This window comes from Desmodus rotundus, chromosome 1 (assembly GCF_022682495.2).
Source record: "Desmodus rotundus isolate HL8 chromosome 1, HLdesRot8A.1, whole genome shotgun sequence".
Taxonomy (NCBI): Eukaryota; Metazoa; Chordata; class Mammalia; order Chiroptera; family Phyllostomidae; genus Desmodus; species Desmodus rotundus.
This window is the reverse complement of record NC_071387.1, coordinates 2,541,737-2,562,011: the sequence shown is the minus strand read 5'-3', so window position 1 is coordinate 2,562,011 and position 20,275 is coordinate 2,541,737. Positions and strand designations below refer to the sequence as shown.

Here is a 20,275-nt window from a genome sequence, read left to right as displayed (position 1 = left end):
AAGGACACAGAAGAAGCAGATAAGTGTGTAGCAGTGGCTACAGGCTGAGGGAGCTCCCATCAGACACCTCCTGGAAAGCAGGAGGCTGCGTGAGAGGCTCTGACGTGCCCTAGAGCGGGCCTGCCGGCAAGGGCAGGGGCCCCAAGACAACGGAGACATGGCATGCCCAAGGCAAGGCGGTCTGAGGGACAGGAGTCTGCAGTGACACCAGTCCGTCATTCGCCAAAAAATCACCAGGCGAAGCAAGCACACTGGCTGGGGCGCTGGAGGTCTCCGTAGGAACGCAGGGGCCTGCAGGAGGGCAGGATGTAGGAGCAGGGGGTTCTGACCACAGAAGGAAATGGAAAAAACCGGCAGCTGGCCAGGGAGCAGGGCTCGGAGCAGGACCTATGCACGTGGGCCTGTTGGACCACCGCCTCGGGCTCAGCCCTGGGAACCGCAGCGCCACGTGGGAAGGCCAAACATGGAGAGGGCCGACTCCTGGGGCTGGAGGAGGGCTCCATGAAGGCAGGTGTGAGGGCATGGAGCCGACGCAGGGCCTGAAGCTCAGGGACACTGCTGGCAGCAGTGCTCGCCAGCAGTGCTGCCATGAGGCGACAAAAACATGACAAGGAAGCACCCTGCCCGGCGCTGCCCGTGACACCCAGGCCACATCCTAGCACCCAGGGCAGGGACCCAGCACGTGCTGCCATGGTGGCCCCCACCCCAGGTCTGCGACTAATCAGCTCCAACTCAGCCCGAGGGACGAGGCTGTGCAGCAGCAGTGACACAGTGGGAAAGCGCGTCTCAATCGCCTGGGACTGTCCATCCCACCCGGACCAGCTGTCCGAATGTCCTGCAGGGGCCTCCTAGTGGAGAATCACCACTACAGAGGCTCCTAAGGTGGCTTGTTTCCCTAACAAGCACAAAAGTAATTATAACGTAAGGGATCTTCTAAACCTGGACCCTGAACCCTGTGCTGGGGGTGCTGGGTCAAAGAAAGACAAGACAGCTGGCAGAGCCCACTGCCCTTCCCTCTACACCAGGCTGGTACCAGTGACAAAACCAGATCCCGGGAGTGATGGGGAGGTGGCACCCATGGGCTCTCTGGGGCAGGAAGTGCACAGCCTGGGTTTCCAGCCAGAAGACCAAGAAGGGAGAGCCCTGGGAACTCCTAGGGGTGGGGTGTCCTGGAGGAGAGGGGCTGGAGAAGGGGTCCTAAGTCTATGTACACTGTACCGGATGGCCCGGGTGGCCCACATGTGACACCAACTGGAATCAGCACAGCAATGACTTTGAGAACTCAACCAGGGCCCAGGTCTCACACTGGCGTCCTGTGGACAGACCAGAAAGGCCCACGCAGCTCTGAGGATTAAAACGACCCTGAAACACGGCCACCGAGCGTAAGTCATCAGGACATGCAGTCTCAACTAACAAGAGTCAGAGTGTCCAGGACATAGTGCAACTTCACTCAACAGGAAACCTCCAAACCAGGGAGAAGGCGACCAGCAGACCCCAGCCCCGGGAGGGCCCAGGAGTCAGGATTAGCTCATGAAGATGGTGGCAGTCTTTCCAACCATGCTCGGAGGCGGAAAGGCAAATTATTTTTAATCCTCACCTGAGGACAAACCCACTGATTTGAGAGAGAGAGGGAGAGAGAAAGAGAGACACTGATCAGCCTGTCTCCCGTGTGCACCCTGACCGGGGACCAATCCCACAACCTTTCACTTCCAGGACAATACTCCAACCAACCGAGCCACACCTGCCGGGGTGGGAGTGGCAATGATGATTCATTTTGTTTAAATGAACAAAAAAACTACCTGACTTGGGATGGTGAACACACAATGCAATATTCAGATGATACAGAATTGTACACCTGAAACCTCTGACTTTATTAACCAATGTCACCCCAATAAATTCAACAGAAACTTTTTTAAGATTGAAATTAAAATTTTAAAAATGACCAAAAACTAGTCTAAAACCCTGCGAAATCCAGAGGAAAGAGAAGTCCCAGGACAGAGGGAAACCTGAGACGGAGCAGAAGAGGGCCTGGGCCTGTGAGGGGCTGGCCGGCAGGCCGCCTAGCGGCCCAGCGTGTACTTCCCTGGGCCCCCTCACCACCGAGGCGCACAGGCAGCAGCGCTGGCCCGATGCAGTCAGGTGGGGACATCACAACGCCATGAAACCCAACATGGGTGGGCAGTGGGCCGGTCAACCCTCAACACTCCCCCCACCTCCATTCCAAGGCCCCAAGTACAACTCAGGGACCAGCTCTTACCAAGGACAGTGCCTTAGGACACACTTCCCCAGGGGCAAGATGGCTTAGAGGGAAGGTGAGGAACAGGAACAGCTGAGCACAGACCCTGAGGCCAGCTCTCTCCAGCTGAGGACAGCCTGTCCTCACACCTCAAAGACTCCAGTGCTTCTCCGCAGACAAGCATCCCCACACACTGACACCCCAGGGGTTCCAATGCAAGCACTAGGGAGCACAGCCTAGGGAACTGCACCAGGCAAGGAAGGTGTCTGACCCAACGGTGGAACAGAGTAAGCGTGCTCCCAGTGACCCTCCCGACACAGACGGCTACAGGAGGAACAAACATGGCACACCTGCGGGGCTGGGGGAAAGGGCAAGATGGTGAAGGCTCGGTCACTAGGCCAAGTCCAGGGGGAAGGCCACAACCTAGAGAGCCCAACATCCTGACTGCACTCTCCCCTGAGGTGCAGTCTAGCCTCTCCTGGGAGCATCTGTCCATCCCAGGCACCTCCCAAGTTGTACGAACAAATGTGGACTCCAGGGCCTGACAAAGAGAGCAGGGGATCCTGGCAGCCTCTGGCTGGGAACCTCAGAGGCTGCACCCTCACAGCGGCCGTAAACCTGACACAGAACAGCCCTCGAAAGTGCTACAGGTGGGCTCAGAGCACCCCAGTCTGCGAACTGGAGCGGGGCGACCACCGACTGCTAGTGTCTGGAAGCAGACGTAACTTCTTCCTAGAGGAAGTAACACCTCAGGCCTTAGATGATGCCTACAAGCTTCCAAACACTTCCTGCGTTCAGCGCAAATGAAAAACGAGCAATTAAGCAAAGTGATGAGGCATCCCGAACAAAAGCGAGCACGAGAAAGAAGCGGACTCACAGAACTGCGGAGCTGCCAGGGCGGGGTCAGTCCAGTCCAGCCCAGCCCAGCCCCGCACGCCCCCACTGACCACAACCGAGACTCTGCCAAAGACCAAAAGCTGCTGCCTGGGGATTCTAAACCTAAACTCGAGCAGGCAACCTGCGGAGGAGAGGCAGAACTTGGGAGGAGCCACCACACGACGGGGTGCCCAGCTGGCCCCTTTCCTCCCCTGATCTGGACCCCAGGGCAGCCCGACTCAACACTGGAGCAGACACCCGGCCAAAACGCTGACAGCCCCCATCTTTCTGGCCAGAGGACCAGGAACTGGGCCCTGCAGGCCGGAGAGTAGGGGGGGGAACCTTTAAAGGGCTTTATTGCCCTTCCCTCCGCCAGCTGGTGGTGTCACAGAACTGCAGTGACAGCGGGCGGCCAGAATGCTGAGAGAAACCCACCTGCTGCCCAGAGGCACCAGGAGCAGGGCCTGGGTGGTATGGGGAGCACGAGGAGCGCCTGCCCTTTTCTGGTCTCTGTCACTACAGTGCCCCAGCGGTGGCCCCAGGCGTGCACTGCAGGGTGACAGCACTGCAGCTGAAACCCAGAGCAGCCCTGTCTTCTAGCCAGAGGGTGGGGAGGGAGGCGAGCCACAAAGCACGGGGGGAATTCACGAAAGGGGACCCCTACTTCCATGTATGAAGGGGCACAGCGCCGGGCTCCTCCTGAGCTGTGCGCATCCAGGATAGACCCAAAGAACCGAACCAACCTGGGAACCCCGCTCACAGACGGCCAAACGGCCCGCTGTCTGAACCCAACAGGTTACCGCACCCATCTGCAAAGCAAACCTCCTGACAGTCAACACTGCCTAAACGATTTTAGCTGGACCCAGAAAACTGTGCCACAACATCATTCAAAATGTCCAGGAAACAACCCATAATTACTCAACATACAAAGAGCCAGGAAAATGTGACCGATTCTCAGGGGAAAGACAATGGACAGAGGCCGACCCTGAGAGGACCCTGGCATCAGGCTCATCAAAGACCCCGAAGCACCCATCATAACCAGGCTCCAGGCGATAAAGGTAGTGCTCTCGAAGTCAATGGAAAGACAGACGTCCTTGGCAGAGAAATAAAAGTAGTTAAAAAGGAACCAAAATTTCAGAACTAAAAAACACAGCACCCACAGGAAATTCAATACTCGTCTCGGAAGCTGAAGAGGACAGAGGAAAGCGCGACCTGAAGCCGGGTCACAGGGAAGAGCAGTCTGAAGCACAGAGCCCACTGGGATGGAGCCACGCGAGCCAGGAGACGGCACGCGGGCGTCACCACCGAGACTGGTGCAGACAGAGCACCCGAGGAAATAAGGCCACATCTCCCCGCAACTGGTGAGAGACACCAACTTACAGGCTCCGGAAGCCCAGAAAACCACAGAGCCAACCTGAAGAGAGCTGTGCCCACACTTTGTGAGCACACTGTGCAAACCAGGGACGAGTCACAGGCCCCCAGGACCGCTAGCTGAGGGTACCAGCCACAGACATTCAGCGACTATGCTTACAACAGCAAGAGGAAAAAAAGACAAGTTTAAAATTTTTGGCACAAAACTAGAAATTATTTTTTAAAAGGAAAGAAAAAAAGACTGGCCCATTAGAAAAGAGCCCAGCAGGAACCCTGGAACAGAAAAGCGCAGCCCTGAACTGAACTGAGCCGCACGCCTGCGCTGTGGAAAGGCAGCTCAGACAAGGCGGAAAATCAGTGAGGAGGGAGATGGCTGTGGGTGCCGCACAAGCGTGACCGGAGACCCAGAAAGAAAAAAGAAAACGTGGAAGCAGAAGCATTATTTCAACAGACAATGGGCAAGAGCTCTCCACACTTCGGAAATGCACGAAACCCAGCAGGATGGAAAGAGGGAATCTACACACCAGAGCACATCACAGAGACACCGAAGGAACTCGAAGACAAAGGGAAAACCTCTACAGCCGCCAGAGAGAGGGGCCTCTGGTCGGGGTACGGCGCAGCCCTGCCTGACCCTGCCCCTCCCCACCAAGAACAGCTATAGGTCTTGGACAGAAAAGACCAGCACAGGAGAACTCTGAGGGGGGAAGAGGAGGCACCCAGTGTGGAAACCCCGAGGTTGGAGCAGCAGCACAACAGGGAGTCCCATGGCCCCAGTCAACAGAAGGTGACCCAGACCCGCACTTCCTGACCCCTGGAACTTGAGGAAAGACAGTCAAGAGTTTGCCCCACGTGAATGACAGACAGAAAGCACACTGGAAAAATAAAATAAGCTAGCCCCAGGGGCCCGTGGGAGAGCGATAAAAGACCTACACTCGTGTTGCTGGAGTCCCAGAAGAGAAAGTGAGATAGTGCTGAAAGAGTATTGGAGGAAATGATGGCTGAAAACTCCCCATTTGCGGCAAAACCCCCCCAGAGTTCAAGAAACCAAGTAAACCCCAAAGAGAATAAATTCAAACAAACCCACATCAAGGCACATCATAACCAAACTTCTGAAAACTGAAAACAAAATACTTTGAAGCAGCCCAAGTGGCGTGATGGCTGACGCACGGGGGGGTGCCCCCCTCGACTGATGGAGGGTCTCCCCTTGGAGCCACGGAGGCCAGAGGCAAGGGGCTCACCTTGTCAGGTGCTGAAGGGAAAGGACCGCCAACCACAGAGCCCACAGCTGGTAAGACTCTCCTTCAGCACAGGCAAAGGGGAACTAAGAACGTCTGTCCTCACAAACCTTGGAAGAATGGCTACAGAAAGTTCTCCGAATGTAAAGAGCAAGACAAGAGAAGTCATCCTGGAAGAGCAGGGCGGAAGGGAGGACAGCGGAAAGAGACGGGTGAGTTTCCTGCGCCCGTCTGGCGACAGAGGAAGACAGCACCCTCAGACACTGGAGACAGCAGGGTTTAACAGGGGGAGGAGCAGAGGGCCGAAGTGGAGAAAAGTTTCCAAACCTCACTAGAGACAGTAAAACGATACCAGTCAACAGTTACAAGTCAGGTATGTATATTTTAACACCCAGAGCAACCACAGGGAAAACTGTAGGAGACACACCCAAAAACAACATAAATAAATCAAGATGGAACCCTAAAACATAATCAAGCAATCCACAAGAAGACAAATAACAACAATAAATAACAGAAAATATCAAACAAAGAAAACATGTAACAAAATGTCAAACTTAAACCCTAAAGTAGCGGCAGTTACGCTAATGTACATACACTAGATACACCAAACAGAAGACAGGTCGGCAGAGTGGATAAACACACACCACACAGCTCTGCTGTTTACAAGAAACTCACTTCAAGTTCAGTAACTTAGGCAGGCTGAAAGTAAAGGGGTAGAAAGGGCTATACCAGGCAAACATTGTTTCCTGTTTTTTAAAGCAGGAATAGCTATGTTAATATCTGATAAAATAGAACAAAAATTACAAAGACCAAGAGGGCCATTACCTAATGCCTCAACCCACCAGGAACTTTCCAGTCCTAAAGGTGTAGGCAACGAGTGACAAAACCTCAGGACAGGAGAAAAAATGGACAGAGCCGAGAGAGAAACAGACATGCGTGCAAGCACAGTTAGGGACTCCAGCACCCCCACGAGCAGCGGACAAAACTGCAACAAGGAGAGAAATGTGAGCAACACAACACAGAACCTGCCGGCACCGTAGAGCCCTCCACCCAACTACAGAGCACAGTCCTTCCAGCGCCCAGGGAACGGTCACCAAAATAGACCTTTCCCGGGCTATTAAAAGAACAGCAGTCACACAGATTAGTTACCTTACCATAATGGGATCTGACTAAAAATATCAAAAAGACAAAACAGGAAAATCTCAACACTTGGAAATTACACTTCTAAGTAATTCATGGGTCGATGGGGAAGTATCAAAGAAAATAAAGAGAAATAAACAGAACTGAATGAAAATGAAAATATAACGTATCAACATATGTGAAATGCAGCTAAGGCAGTACTACGTGGAAAACCTGTAGCACTGAATGCTTAGGCTAGAAAGAGGAAAGGTTTCAAATCAATAATCTTGGCTGCTACCTCAAGAGACTAGGGGAAAAAAGAGCAAAATAAACCCAAAGCAGGCAGAAGGATGGGAGGCAGGAGCGGCTATAAAAGGGAAACAGAAGAGGTCCTGGGGGAAATAAAATATTCTGTATCCAGATTATATTAATACAATGTCAACATCCTGGTTACAGAAGTTACCATTGGGGAAACCAGGTAACGGGTGCCCAGGACCTCTCTACGTCATTTGTTAAAACTGCCTGTTAACATAGTTATCTCAAAATAAAAGTTTGATATTTTTTTATTTTTTATTTATTGATTTTAGAGAGAGGCAGGGAGAGGAGGAGAGAGAGAGGAAGATGAAGAGCCGTCAGACTGTTGTTGCACTTGCTGACGCGCTCGTTGGTCGGTCCTTGTATGTGCCGTGACTGGGGATCAAGCCCTCAACCTCGGCGTACTGGAATGATACCCCGACCAACTGAGCTACCCAGCCAGGACAGTTTAATATATTTGTAAAAATTGGGTCCCTTTCGCGTGGCTGTCTCACACACCAAAAGGTCGTGGGTTCAATCCCCAGTCAGGGAGGCAACCAATCAATGTTTCCCTCTCACATCAACGTTTCTTTCTTTCTCTAAAATCAATAAACATATCCTTGGGTGAGGATTAAAAAAATAATAATAAATAAAAATTGGTCAATGACCTGAAAAGAAAAGACATTTCATAGAAAAAAGATTCAAATGGCCAATGAGCATAGTTAAAAAGTACTCAGCATGATGAGCCACCAGGGAAACACACGCCAAAGCCACAACCCACTCCCAGCAACTGAAATCACAGACGGACGGTGCCTCGCGCTGGCAGGGACACAGAGCAACAGGAACTCTCACACTCTGCTGGTGGAAATGAAAAATAGCAGCCTCTTTGGCAAACAACTGGGCAATTAAACACTCTTATCTGACCCCGCTGGCCCAAGCCCAGGTATGTATCCAAGGCACACGACAGACTTTATTTGTACAGGACAAAAACGTCCCATGCAGGAAGGCAGGCAGACGAGGACACCTGCTGTCTGACTGCAGGTGAACGCAACTCTAGGAGGACCAACCTGTGACAGGCGCACGCCAGTGCCACTCTGGGCCGGGGCTGACTGAGGGGCTCAAGAAGCCCTTGGCGGTGATGTCAGGACTCCACCTTGATTGTGGTCCTGTTCACAGGGGTGCACATGTCTCTTTAAACTCACCACACTATACTCTTAAGATGTGAGCAGACCTCAGTCAAAGGTCCAAAATAAAATTCTTTGCTGTATCTCCAGCTACGGGCATTACCTGCCCTAGAGACTTCTCTGAAAAGCCTAGGTTTAATAGAGCTCTTCCCTCCTCAGAATCCTCCAATGGCTCCCCATTGGCACAAAACAAAACCCCCAATTTAACAACCAGCCATTCCAGGCACTCCACGATCTGGCCTGAGGCATCTTTTCCAATCCCCAGTCACCGTCCAACTCTGCCACAGCTAACTTCTCATTGCACCCCAACTAGACACAACACCAGCCTAACCTTAGCATCAAGGTCCCAAACCCCCACCTCCCCTCCTTGTCCTGGTTTCTGGGTGTTCCCTTCCCTCACCAGGTTCTCACTCACCTAAACCACGTGGAACATTCTAGATCCCCTCAGGGGAGCTCCTCTCCCTCCCTCCCATGTTCTGCCACAGCTCCTGCGTCACAGGTCAGCATGCACAGCCATGTCTGGCATCAGGAGCCCTCAGAAGCGTGTCAAGGACCCCACAGTTCACAGCACCGTAAGTTTGAAGTGGTTAGGACAGTGTCTGAGGGACACTTAAGTGAACTAGTTAGCACGGACAAGAAAACCAGGGCGAGGTGAGAGCGCAGGGGAGCGAGGCACAGAAGAACGAACTCAAAGCTGACATTTCTGTACGGGCTCGCCAAACCTTCGAAGTGGAAAAGCGCTGTGGGATGACGATTAGACACATACCCCAAGGGCCACGCTGATTCTTCCTCCCGCTTGCCCCTTCCTGCGCCCACCATCAGTCAACCCCATCCCAGGGACTCAGCTGTCCTAACATCTGCTGGCTAAACCCACCCTTCTCATTCCCACTGCAGACAAACTAGGCAAGGCCATGGCACTTCGAGCCAAATAACATTAGCTCCGCTATGGACTCAATGTATGTATCCCCCAAATTCATATGCTAAATCCTGGCCCCCAAGGTGAAGGGTGAGGATGTGGGGGCTTTGGGAGATGATTAGGTCATGAGGGTAGAGCCCCCATGAATGGGATTAGTGCCCTTATAATTAGGCTCCAGAGAGCCCCTGGCCCCTTCCACCACCCACTGAGGACACAGCGAGGAGACGGCCTCTGTGACCCAGGAGCCACCCTCACCAGACACCAAATCTGCCAGCATCAGGACCTTTGACTCACAGCATCCAGACTGATAAGGCCATGTCTGCTGTTCCTAAGCCCCCCAGTGTCATAGCAGCCTGTACAGACGGAGACGGGCCCCCAGACACTCCCCCTGACCACAGCCTCTACCACTCCACACTGCTAGAAGAATCTCGCTCGGCTCTCACTCCCCACACCACCCACTGCACGAGAACTTTCCCAGGCACACATCATGAAAGACAGCCCCAGCCAGCTTGGAAAACTGTAAACAATCTGGCCCGGACTGTTTTCCAAACTAATCACCTACTATTTCAGTCTGCAAATGCTCTGTCACAGTGAGGCTACTCACTCAGTGCCCACAAACACTTGTGCATGGAGCCTGGCCTGACGCCCTCCCCTCTACCCTGGCGGGGCACCCAAACCTTACCCACCTTTCCTAGCCTATCACTCGCGGAGCTGCCCACGCACCCTCCCACAGCGACCACTGCCCCTGGAGCCCACGCGGTGTGGCCCCATTCATCCACCTGAGCTCCTGGGCAGATGTCACGCTGCCAATTTTTAGTCTTCACCTTATTTCATTGTCCTTTGTATGTGTCAATAGTTCACGTGAATTTTAAGCCACTAAGGAGACGGCATCACTTAAGCCTCCCCTTGTGTATCCTATAGAGCAAAACAGTTCCGCCCAGGACAGCTACATGATCATTACTGGCCGAATGGACGTAACACTGGCTCCAGCAGGGCTGCCTTCAGATCTGATGAAAAATGACAGGAATCTGAGTTTTTTAATAGTTTGACCAGGAAGTAAAAAAAGAACACTGGTACAGAGGTCACGTGACACGACCACGACAGTATCAACAGCAGGAGAAGCCTCTGAGCTACTAGGATAAATGTAATGTAGAGAGAGGAAAGTATTAAAGGCTTTTGGGAAGAATATTTTCACAAATTTAACACCTGAAGCACAACAGAGTCCCTCAAATGTAAAGGACCGGGAGAGTCCGAACTCAAAGACGGATTCACGTTCCTCGGTGAGTGTTTCACCTGGGGCATCAGGTCAGGAGAGAGAACGGGTGCCACCTGGTCCACCTTTACGAATGTGCACCACCACGTCTGGCCACCAGGTCCGCGTCAGCAACACATCCTCTATTCCTGGTCCCAGGCTTCTCCTGCCCCTCCGCACATCAGCGTGGTGGGCCAGCACTGACCGTCCTGCAGACGAGGCATAAGCAGGACAGCCGTAACCCGTGGACCTTGGGACCCCAAGCAGTCCTCAGCATAACCCAAATCCCTTGCTGAGAGCAAAAGATGATTAAAAAATAGTCTAAACCCATGAACCAATAATCTGAGCGGATCACGATGTGTGGAAAGTGACAACACGCTCTGAATGACGGCCTGCCCGAGACTCCCGACGGCCGTGCTCCCGTCAGCCCAGGGAGAGGGCCAGCAGCCGGCTTCCATTTCCAGTTCCGGGGCCTGCACAGGCGTTCGAGCCTGCCAGTCATTTAAACCACGTGTCACCACAAAGCAAGGCAGTGACCTGGAGCTTGCAAGAAAGGGATCTTGCTCCTGACATCAACCAAGCAAGCAGACTCCTAGCCATCTTTTGGTCTCTGTGAAGGAGCTCTCTCACAGAGACGCCCTGACAAAGGGCAGAGGCCCAGCCGTGCGCCACCGCGGACTTCCCACCCCACCCGCTTCCAAGTCAGCAGCTAACTACTGCAACCAGACAGCGAGCACAGGAATGTCACTCCCTCACTTGCAGTGGGCTCAGAGCCGGGTGGCCTCTCCACGCCAGTTTGCTGCAGGTAAAATGAGAGGGTTGACCCGGTGGCCCCTGAGGTCCTGCCCTGTTCAGGGCAGCTCAGCTCCATGGTGAGTTGTGGTGAGTCTCAACTGGTCTCCAGGACTCCTCAGGGTGAACTCTCCACCACTGTGCACATAGCAACATGCTTGCAAATAGCTGAGTGCCTTCTAGTATTTTCCCTAGGTTGTTTTTCAACATTGTCCTTGAGAGATAACAAAAGCTATTACTCAAAACTCAAAATCAAGACTTAGATATTTTTAAGTTTCCTAACGTTGTAGACGGAAATCAAACACAGTAGCTCAGTGCAGTACTCTGTTCCATAAAACACAGCACTTCAAGTCACCCCTTTAAGCTTTCTTACCAATTTATTAAAACTTCCACCCAAAACACATCACAAATACTCCAGCTAAGCAGGTTCTACTCCCTCCTACAGACACTTTTAAATGAGTAAGTTCCAACATGTCCGACGTATCATTTCTGAGAAAACAGACAGTGTCAGTGGAACGAGAGCTCCCCCAGAAAGAAGGGACAGAGTCTGGGCACAGCAGCACCAGACGAGGCGGCCCGGGGCTCCTAGCCGTGGCCCCAGGGTGGGGCAGGTGGAGGATGCTCTGCAGAACCATGTGCGCCCCAGGCCTGGCCAACGGTGAGCTTTACTACCAACGGGGACAGAGGCCCTGGGGACGCCCAGAGTCCCGAAAGGCAAACCTAAGGAGAAGGCAGCCTCAGAGCACCTGCCTTGAGCAGCCACACGCCTGCTATTCCTGCACAACCGGAAGGACTGTTTGGTCTCACTGAGCTACTTGACAGTCGCCTAACAAGTAAAACAGCGAAGCCACTTTCCCCACCACACCCCCCAGAACTGACTTATGACTGAAGTGTGCAGACCGAAAGGGCCGTGTCTGACTCACTGGAAACTAGGCTGGAGAGGCACATGGACACATCCAGTAAAAGAAACAGTCGGGCCCCTGGGCAGAAAGAGTTGACGGGGAAACAAATCCTCATTATCTATTATCGTACCAAAGTCCCTCCCTACCCCGTCCCCTGCAGGACCAGGCCCCACTCTGGGGCGTGCCTAATCTCCCACCTGGGCGTGAGCCCCATGCCAACGACACAGATGGCATCACTTCAGCTGAGGCAAGTCGCGCTTGATCATCTGAATGGGGATCTCCCAAATTTGTAAATCTAAAGAGAGATTCTCTATGCCCTGGTTGGTGTGGCTGAGTGGATTGAGCGTGGGCCTGAGAAGCAAAGGGTCCCTGGTTCAATTCCCAGTCAGGGCACGTGCCTGGGTTGCAGGCCAGGTCCCCAACAGGGGCGCTGGAGAGGCAACCACACGTTGATGTTTTTCTCTCTCCTTCCCTTCCCCTCTAAGAGTAAACAAATAAAATCTTTTAAAAATAAATAATTAAAGAGAGATTCTCAAGTAGGAAAAAAAAGTACATCTGCTCCCCTTCCAGAAGCAAGGTACAGAATGGAAAAGCAAACGAATGGAGGCCAGATCTCCTAAAATCAGTGTGCGACGGACCCTCCGCAGCCGAGGGGTGGTGATGACCCGCACCGCGCGATCTCATCTTCCATCCTCAGACGGCACAGCCTCCTTCGGCTCCCGCTCACGCTGTTCTATAAATACTCGCCTTTAATAACGTCAACGCTGAAAAGCCTATTTTAATATCAGCTTTTGAATTACTTATCAGCTGAGGCAACAGGTATTACAAAGCGATCAGTGCTGGAAAGAAAACCAGAAGAGCCTAACACTAACGCTGAGAAAGGCGCACGTTTACTTCCGGGTCGCCGACAGACCCCGCCCTGGACGCCAAAGCCCAGAGCGACCACCGGCCTAAAGAAGCTGGGGCGGATGGGAGCGGGCCCGTGCCGTTTGCACACACCGAACACCTGAAGCACAACGGAGCCCCTCAGATTTAAAGGACCGGGAGAGTCCGAACTCAAAGACGGATTCACGTTCCTCGGTGAGTGTTTGCCCTGTGGCATCAGGACAGGAGAGAGAACGCGTGCCACCTGGTCCACCTTTACGAACGGGCACCACCACGTCTGGCCACCAGGTCCGCGTCAGCAACGCGTCCTCTATTCCTGGTCCCAGGGTGTCCACAGCACACCATCACCAGAGCCCAGCGTCCCCACGTGCAAAGTCTTCACACACAAGAGGGGACCTGGCACGGGTGCCCCAGCAGCCAGGGCCGGGAGCGCACTGGGCGCAGAGCCCAGAATGGACCCCAAGCAGGACAAGGTGGTCTCCCGTGAAACCCTGCGTAGTGGGAAACCCTGCAGAGGAGTGGGACAGCAGGGAGGGGAGTGGCGGCGAGGCTAGGAAGGATGTACCATCGCAGGGCGCCCTGCAGAGGTCTCAGAAAACTCACTAAGAGGCGCACAACATGTCACCCTACATGACACAGGTTCATGACGAATTATAAGGCAAAGCACAGCCTGCACCAGACACCAGTGGTTGAGAGGAGAGGCCGGGCAGGTGCCAGCTGGGGTCAAGGTCACAGCGGCAGGCCCGTGGCCTTCAGCCACTGGTGTTACTCGCTGGTGTCAGACGGCACTGGTCACGTCTTATTCTGTAAAGTTTCATACTCCATAAAGGTTGATGGATTCCACCTTTCCCCCCCAGTCACACACGGGGCAATCCTGGGGCTATAACCGACTGTAAACCCAGAGAGGCAACATCAGGGGAACCTCGGTGGCCACCAGTCCTCCAGCTCCAAGCCCGACGACGAGCGGGACGCTGGTGGCCGCAGGGCCTGCGTGTCCCCATGCCGGAGTCTGACGGTGGCACAGGCCACCCCACCTGGCCAGAGGTCGCAGGAACCGCCTGCTCAGCAAGTTTCCGAAACGGGTCACCCACACGATGCTGAAAAGGGTATTGCGCCCCCTCACTCGGGCTACAAGCAAGGATGTCTTCCCCCGGATAAGGCCATTTTAGAAAATGCTTCGAATTAAAAGGAAAGGGGTGACGAGGGAAGAACTCGACTCTGTGCCTGACACAAAGCGCCTGGAAGGAATAAGGAAAGCCTGGGGCCAAGCAATCGCGGGCCTCACCGGGCCCGTAAACCCTGAGCCGGACGGAGCAGCGTCGACCACGGAGGAACCGAGGCCCGGGGGACGCGGCTCCAAGCCGGGTCAGAGCTCGCCCGCGCCGGGCGGACCCAGGGCAGGGCTCTAAGAAAACCCAATCCAACAGCAGCCCCTTCTCGCTCGGAGCCGCACGGCCGGGGTGGCGTGAGCGCCGAGAACCGCGGGAGGGCCAGCGGTTTCCGTCTGGACTCGCGCCCCGAACCACGCGACTCCGGAGCAGCAGGGAGGCCCGACCCCGCGACACGCCGACCCCGCGACCGCGCAGCGACGAGCCGAGCAGACCCCGCGCGGCCAACCCGCACAAAGGCGGCCCCCGCCCGGCCGCCCCGCGCCGCGCCCACCTCGGCCGTACGCCTTGGCGCAGAGCCACTGCAGGTTGGCGGCGATCTTGGCGCGCGCCGGGTCGTAGCGGTCCAGCGGCACGACGTCCGCGGCGCCGTCGGGCGCGGCCTCCATCCTCTGTCAGCCGTCCCCGGCCGCGCGGCCGCCCGCGTTTGCCCTCCGCACGCTCCCGGAGCTGCGGCGGCGCCGGCAACAAAGGCGCCGCGCGGGCCGCGTGGGGCCGGGCCGGACTCACGGGCGCGACCGCCCCGCGTGGGGCCCGCAGGCCGGCCGGCCGGCCCGCCCGCCTCTCCTCAGAGCCGCCGCCGCCTCCGCCGCCGCGGGTGTTGTTGCTGCTGCATGCTGCGGGGCCGAGCCGGGGTCGCCCAGGAGCCGGGGAGGCGGCGGGCGGGGGTGCGGGACGGGCCGCGGGCCCGGCGAGGGGCGCGTGCGCGAACTCGGGGGCGGCGGCGGCGGCGGCGGCGGCGGCTGCGGCGGCGGAGAGCTAAAGAGACGGCCAACCGGCGGGAGCGCGCGCACCGCCCAGGTCCAGCGCAGGCGCAGTGGGCGCGAGCCGCCGCCCCGCCCCCGTCCCGCATTTGCCCCGCCCCCTACGCAGGCGCAGTGGGCGCTGTCCGAGGCCCCGCCTCTGGTCCGTGCTCGCCACGCCCTTTTCCGCAGGCGCAGTGGGTGCTGTCCAAGACTCCGCCCCTCCGGTCGGGTGCCAGGCGCGGGGTCGCGCGGCGCGGGCGGCGCGGGCGGACAGGCCCGGGGGGTCCCGCAGCAGCTCTTTGTCTGGGCGGTGCATCCTCCTCCCTGGCACTGGGGCCAGAGGCCCCAGCCGCAGCCTGACGGAACCGAGCCCGTCGCGGAGGTCCCTACGTCCCTAAGGGACCTCGCGAGCCCAGACCCAGCACAGGACGACGGCGACCCTCCACCCCAGAGCCGCCCCGGGGTTTTCCCCTCCCAGACAGCAGCGCTGACAGCTAGGGGACGGCCCCTCCCACAACGCGGCTAAGAGCCCGGGGACCCCGCCCCCGAGCAGCTTCCAGAATCCCTCCCGGCCCCTTACCCAGCAGCGCTGGCAGTCAGGGAAACACCCCTCGGAGCTTTTTGTTCCCCTTCCCCCTGCAGCGCTTAGAGCCTGGGGGATCCCCGGAGCCGGTCTGGAGCACACTGTGCTTGGGAGCGCCGCAAGTGTCACTAACCACGGCCTCCAGGGCACAGACCAGGAAAGGTGGGCCGAGATACACTGCATTGTCCTCCCAAGCGGATCCGTAGGTTTGAGCCTCAGAGGTAACCCCTGGAAGGGGCTGGCTCCTTCCTGCCAAAGTCAGCACCTGAGGGCCTGTGTTCAGCTAGTAATTGTAACACCATTTAACCTCGGGTGTATGTGGTGTTTATCTGAGGAACTCACAGCCAAACAGAAAGGGTTCCTGGCTTCTGTGCCCTCCACCAGGGTCCAAAAATCCAAGGCCTAAAGCAAGGGTGTCAAACTCATTTTCACCAGGGGCCACATCAGCCTCGCGGTTGCCTTCAAAGGGCCTAATGTAATTTCAGGACTGTATGTAACTAAATAAATGTAACTACTCCTTAACAGTTAAGCAAGAGCTCGATGCTGCTGCAGGGTAGAAACAAGGTACCTGGCCAGATAAACAAGGTGATTCGCTGTGTTTGCCACCTGTGGCCTAGAAGAAAGCAGGAAGAAACTGTTTCCTCTGAGTAAGGTGTCCTGGGAGTGACAGCCAGGCCAACACCCAGCCTCCAGGGGTTTTTAAGATGCTACCAACCTCCCCTTCACTGAGTTACCCTAACCGGGAAAGGAGACTCCAGGTTACAAAGTGATGTACACACCATGAACCTCACTGGCTCACAGCAGAGAGCAAAACACAAACCCCCAGCCTCCTGCCCTGGCAGAGCCAGGTGAGGAGACGACCTGATGCTGGCTGCGCAGCACAGGAGGCAGCAAGCCGCCCTGTGGGAGAGGGAGACAGGAGTGCTGGGACCTGCAGGGAGTGAGGGCCAGCAGGGGCATATCTGGGAGGCAGTCCTGTGGGCACGGGGCACGGCAGACACAGAACCCTGAGACAGGAGTGCCTGGTATGCAGGGAATGGGGAAGGCGCTGAGGTAGGAACCCAAGACGAAGAGGCACTGGTAGGAAGTGGGGATAGAGGGGGTAGCTGTGGCACAGTAGGAACTTAGACCTTTTCTATGAGTGACAGGGAAAGCCATACCGGGACTGGGAGGTAGGGGAGGAATCCATGGGAACTCTGCGCTGTTTTCTGTAAACCTAGAACTGCTCTTTAAAAATATAACCTATTAAAAGAACAAAGCGAACCTGGGACCCAACTATGTGGCCACAGCTTCAAGACCAGTCTCTAACCTGGCCAGCCCTCAGCAGCTACGCTGCTTAGAGAAGAGCCCACGGGCTGGAGGAGCCCCAGGTTCAGCCCCAATGAGTGAGCTTTGTCCCCCATTGGTACAGCTTCCCTAGGGACTCAGTCCTGTCCCCTCTTCGATGGCCTGGCCCATGCTGTTCCTTGGCCACCCTTCCATGTGCTCCTCCCTCCCAGACCGATGACTAAGGTCCCTGTGGGTCATGGACCGGGGGCTTCACTGCTGGACCTATCTAATGCTCGTAACCTCTGAGCAGGCTGGCTGAGATCAGGTGTTCACTGTGGCTGGGCCCAGTGGGGCTCTCACCGGCTTCCTGGCACGCCAGCACTGCAGGGTGAGCCCCGGGCGCAGCAGGAGAACTGGGGGCAGACTTGGCCTGGGGAGGCCTGGCCAGCAAGGGCTCCATCCTCAAAGTCACCAGGGACCTGAGGATCCCACAGCTGACTCCTGGGAGAAACCAGTGGGCATTTCCAGTGAAAAATGTCACTTCGAATGCATGGAGGGGGGTCGACCGTTTCTAACTCAGACCGGCCAACCACCAAATACCATGGCACCCTGATCTCTGGCCCAAAGTGTTCCCAGGACAGCCGGGAGGGGCTCCGCCTCCCAACCTCTCCTTCATTACCACTGCCCCAGGAAGAAGAATTAATTAATTAGAATTTAATTTCCCTGTCGGGTGAGAAGTTGAACCCGAGGAGAGACTTGTTGGGTAGGTTGGGCTGTGAAGGACCACTGTACTTCTTTGCATTTCTTTTGCATCCCCTCCCTCCCCACAGGGAGAAGGGATTTTTGCCCCCTGGGGACGGTATCATCCCCTCGGAGGACACAGGGCTTGAGGACACCTGTAGACTGTGGAGGCCTGGGCCGCCGGAGGCTTTTGTGCACCCCCAACCCTTGCTGGTGGGCCTGACCGAAGGCTGCCCCTGTGCCCAGCTGGCACCCAGCGCCTCCGCACCCTTCCTGGGAGTGGGGGCTCCTTACAGAGCCAGCGTACTGGCACCCTGGAAGAGAGGGTGCATTTTAAGGCTGCAAACTTCATTTTGTACCATTTTAAAGGTACAAATTACACATCTCTTGGGGATTTATAAATGAGTTGTTCTTCATGTTTCTGGGTGGGCAATGGGAAGGGTCACTGAAGTCACTAGAGGCTGGCCACCCCTCCTATTCCTTTAATGGAGGGGGGATGGGAGGCTCCAAGATGTCACATACTTACCAGAGTGAGGCACCTGGAAGGTAGAGTGGTGAACACACCTTCCTGCTCCCGATGACCAGCTGTGGCACATTCCAGGGCTGCCTGTGCCTCGAGACCAGGGAGAGAGGCCAGAGGCAGGACAGTGAGTCTCCAGGGGTGCTGGTACTTGTTAAACCGCAAGTGTCTTCTGCATCAGGTGTCCAGAGGTCCCTCCTGAGGCTGAGGGACACGGCCCTAGACCTTGCCCAGCTTCTCAGCTCTCACGGTCCTGGCCTTCCTCGGCTTGTGGTGCATGACTCCATTCTCTGCCTGCATCTGCACTGGCCTTGGCCCTGTGTCTGAGTTCGCCTGGCCGCCTCCTTCCTGGGCATGTGGAGTCAGGGCCCACCCGAAACCTCTTTGAAAGCCCCATTTCCAAGTGCTGTCACATTCTGTGGTCCTGGGCTTTGGGACTTGAGCGTCTTTTTGGAGGGACACAATTCAACTCTGAGTTGCCTACACTGTGTGAGGGATCTCAGCACAGATGACATGGGACTCACACGATGACTGTCCAGGGTTCCAATCCCTGACCCACCTGCTCATACCTGCTGTCCCTGGTGCTGGCTTCCATGTCTGAACCTGAATTTTAAATCAGGCTTCTGGGAGCCAAGAGCATCACCAGATATGAGGGCCTGGAGCCAGACCCTAGGTCTGCCCCTGCTCACTGTCCCACCCACCCAGCACTCAGAGCCTGCCAGAGAGGAACACCCATCACACATGCCCTCCCTGGAGACAGGGACCATGCCTTTTCCTTCCCATGCTGCTGACCACCTTCCAGACTAGCCCGTCCACCAAGACCCGGGCCACCTCGGTCCCGGCTGCTCTCTGCTGTCCCCCTCATTCCCTCAGGCTCCTGGGGATGGGTGTGCCCCCTGAGCGCCTGAGACAAGCATAGGCTTCTTCTTCCTGTCAGGCGCCCAGCCTGCCCTGTCCTCACACTGCAGGCTTCCTGCTCTGCATCGTCAGGTGGCCAGCCACTGGGCAATGGAGCAAGTGGACACTACTTCCTGCCAGAGCCCCAGGCCAGCCCTGGGTTCCAGCCCTATGGCAGGACAGGAATGGCCGCCCCGGAGTGGACATCGGCTTGTGTGTCCAGTCCGTCACCCCAAACTCTATACTGGGGTCTCCCAGCCCTGTGGTCAGGGCCAGCACCTTCTGGAACACGCAACTCTGGCCAGATGATCCCTGAGTAGCTCACACCCAACTGCCCCTGGGACACAGGGACTTGGGCAGAACTGCTCACTGAGTCCCCTTCTTTGGGACCTTCTGAATTTTGGAGGCAAAATGCTCTTGAAAAGGATAAATTCTGCAGATGTGCTGGGGGGGCTGGGAACCGTACCCTTGTTGACTGGGGTAGACACTCCCACTTCCTTGGAGCCCATTTAACTTAAAATAGCCCCTTGGTTCCCATGGAGACAGTGTACAGGGAGGGCCACTCTGGGGGACATTCCAACAGCCGCCAGGTCCCAAACCCCACATCTCCTGCTGCCACTTCGAGAGGATGGCAGATGGCAATGTGGAAGTGACAGGGAGTGGTTCCAGGTCCAAGTGCCAACTGGCAGCTCCCGAGTTCCTGGTCTGGGCACAGGAAGGAAAAGCTGGGCAGCCGCAGCCCGGTGATGGGGGCCGCTGTGCATTGTGTCCGAAGTGGAGCTGGCCCCCAAGGCCGGAACTTGTTTCCAGGTGTGTGAAAGGCACAGAATTTCTCCAACCAAGGCCACAGCCCGGCTGCCCTGATGGCGTCCAGTCATCAGAGACCGCTGACCTGTGCACTCGTGTGCCTCTCTCACTGTGGGGCCAGGCCATACCCGTGTCCCCAGCAGACTCACTTCTCCAGAGTCTGAAAAACACAGAGCCCCTCAGGCCCCGCCCTGCGGCTCTGCGCTCAGGGTGGTCGCAGGGCTGAGCCCCAAGTCCGCCAGGGGCTTTGCTGGGAACAGCG

At 56.1% G+C, this 20,275-nt stretch overlaps 1 protein-coding gene across 2 annotated transcripts in view; it reads right to left on the bottom strand.

Annotated features, from left to right (window-relative positions):
* CAMSAP1 (calmodulin regulated spectrin associated protein 1) overlaps positions 1–15,217 on the bottom strand; it is a 51,282-nt gene extending 36,065 nt beyond the window's left edge. For both annotated transcript variants that reach the window (XM_053919387.2, XM_053919388.2), the window contains exon 1: positions 14,725–15,217. In XM_053919387.2, the coding sequence (XP_053775362.1) occupies positions 14,725–14,839 (115 nt within the window). In that variant the 5' untranslated portion in view covers positions 14,840–15,217. The remainder of the gene's footprint in view (positions 1–14,724) is intronic.
* Positions 15,218–20,275: the final 5,058 nt, after the last annotated feature.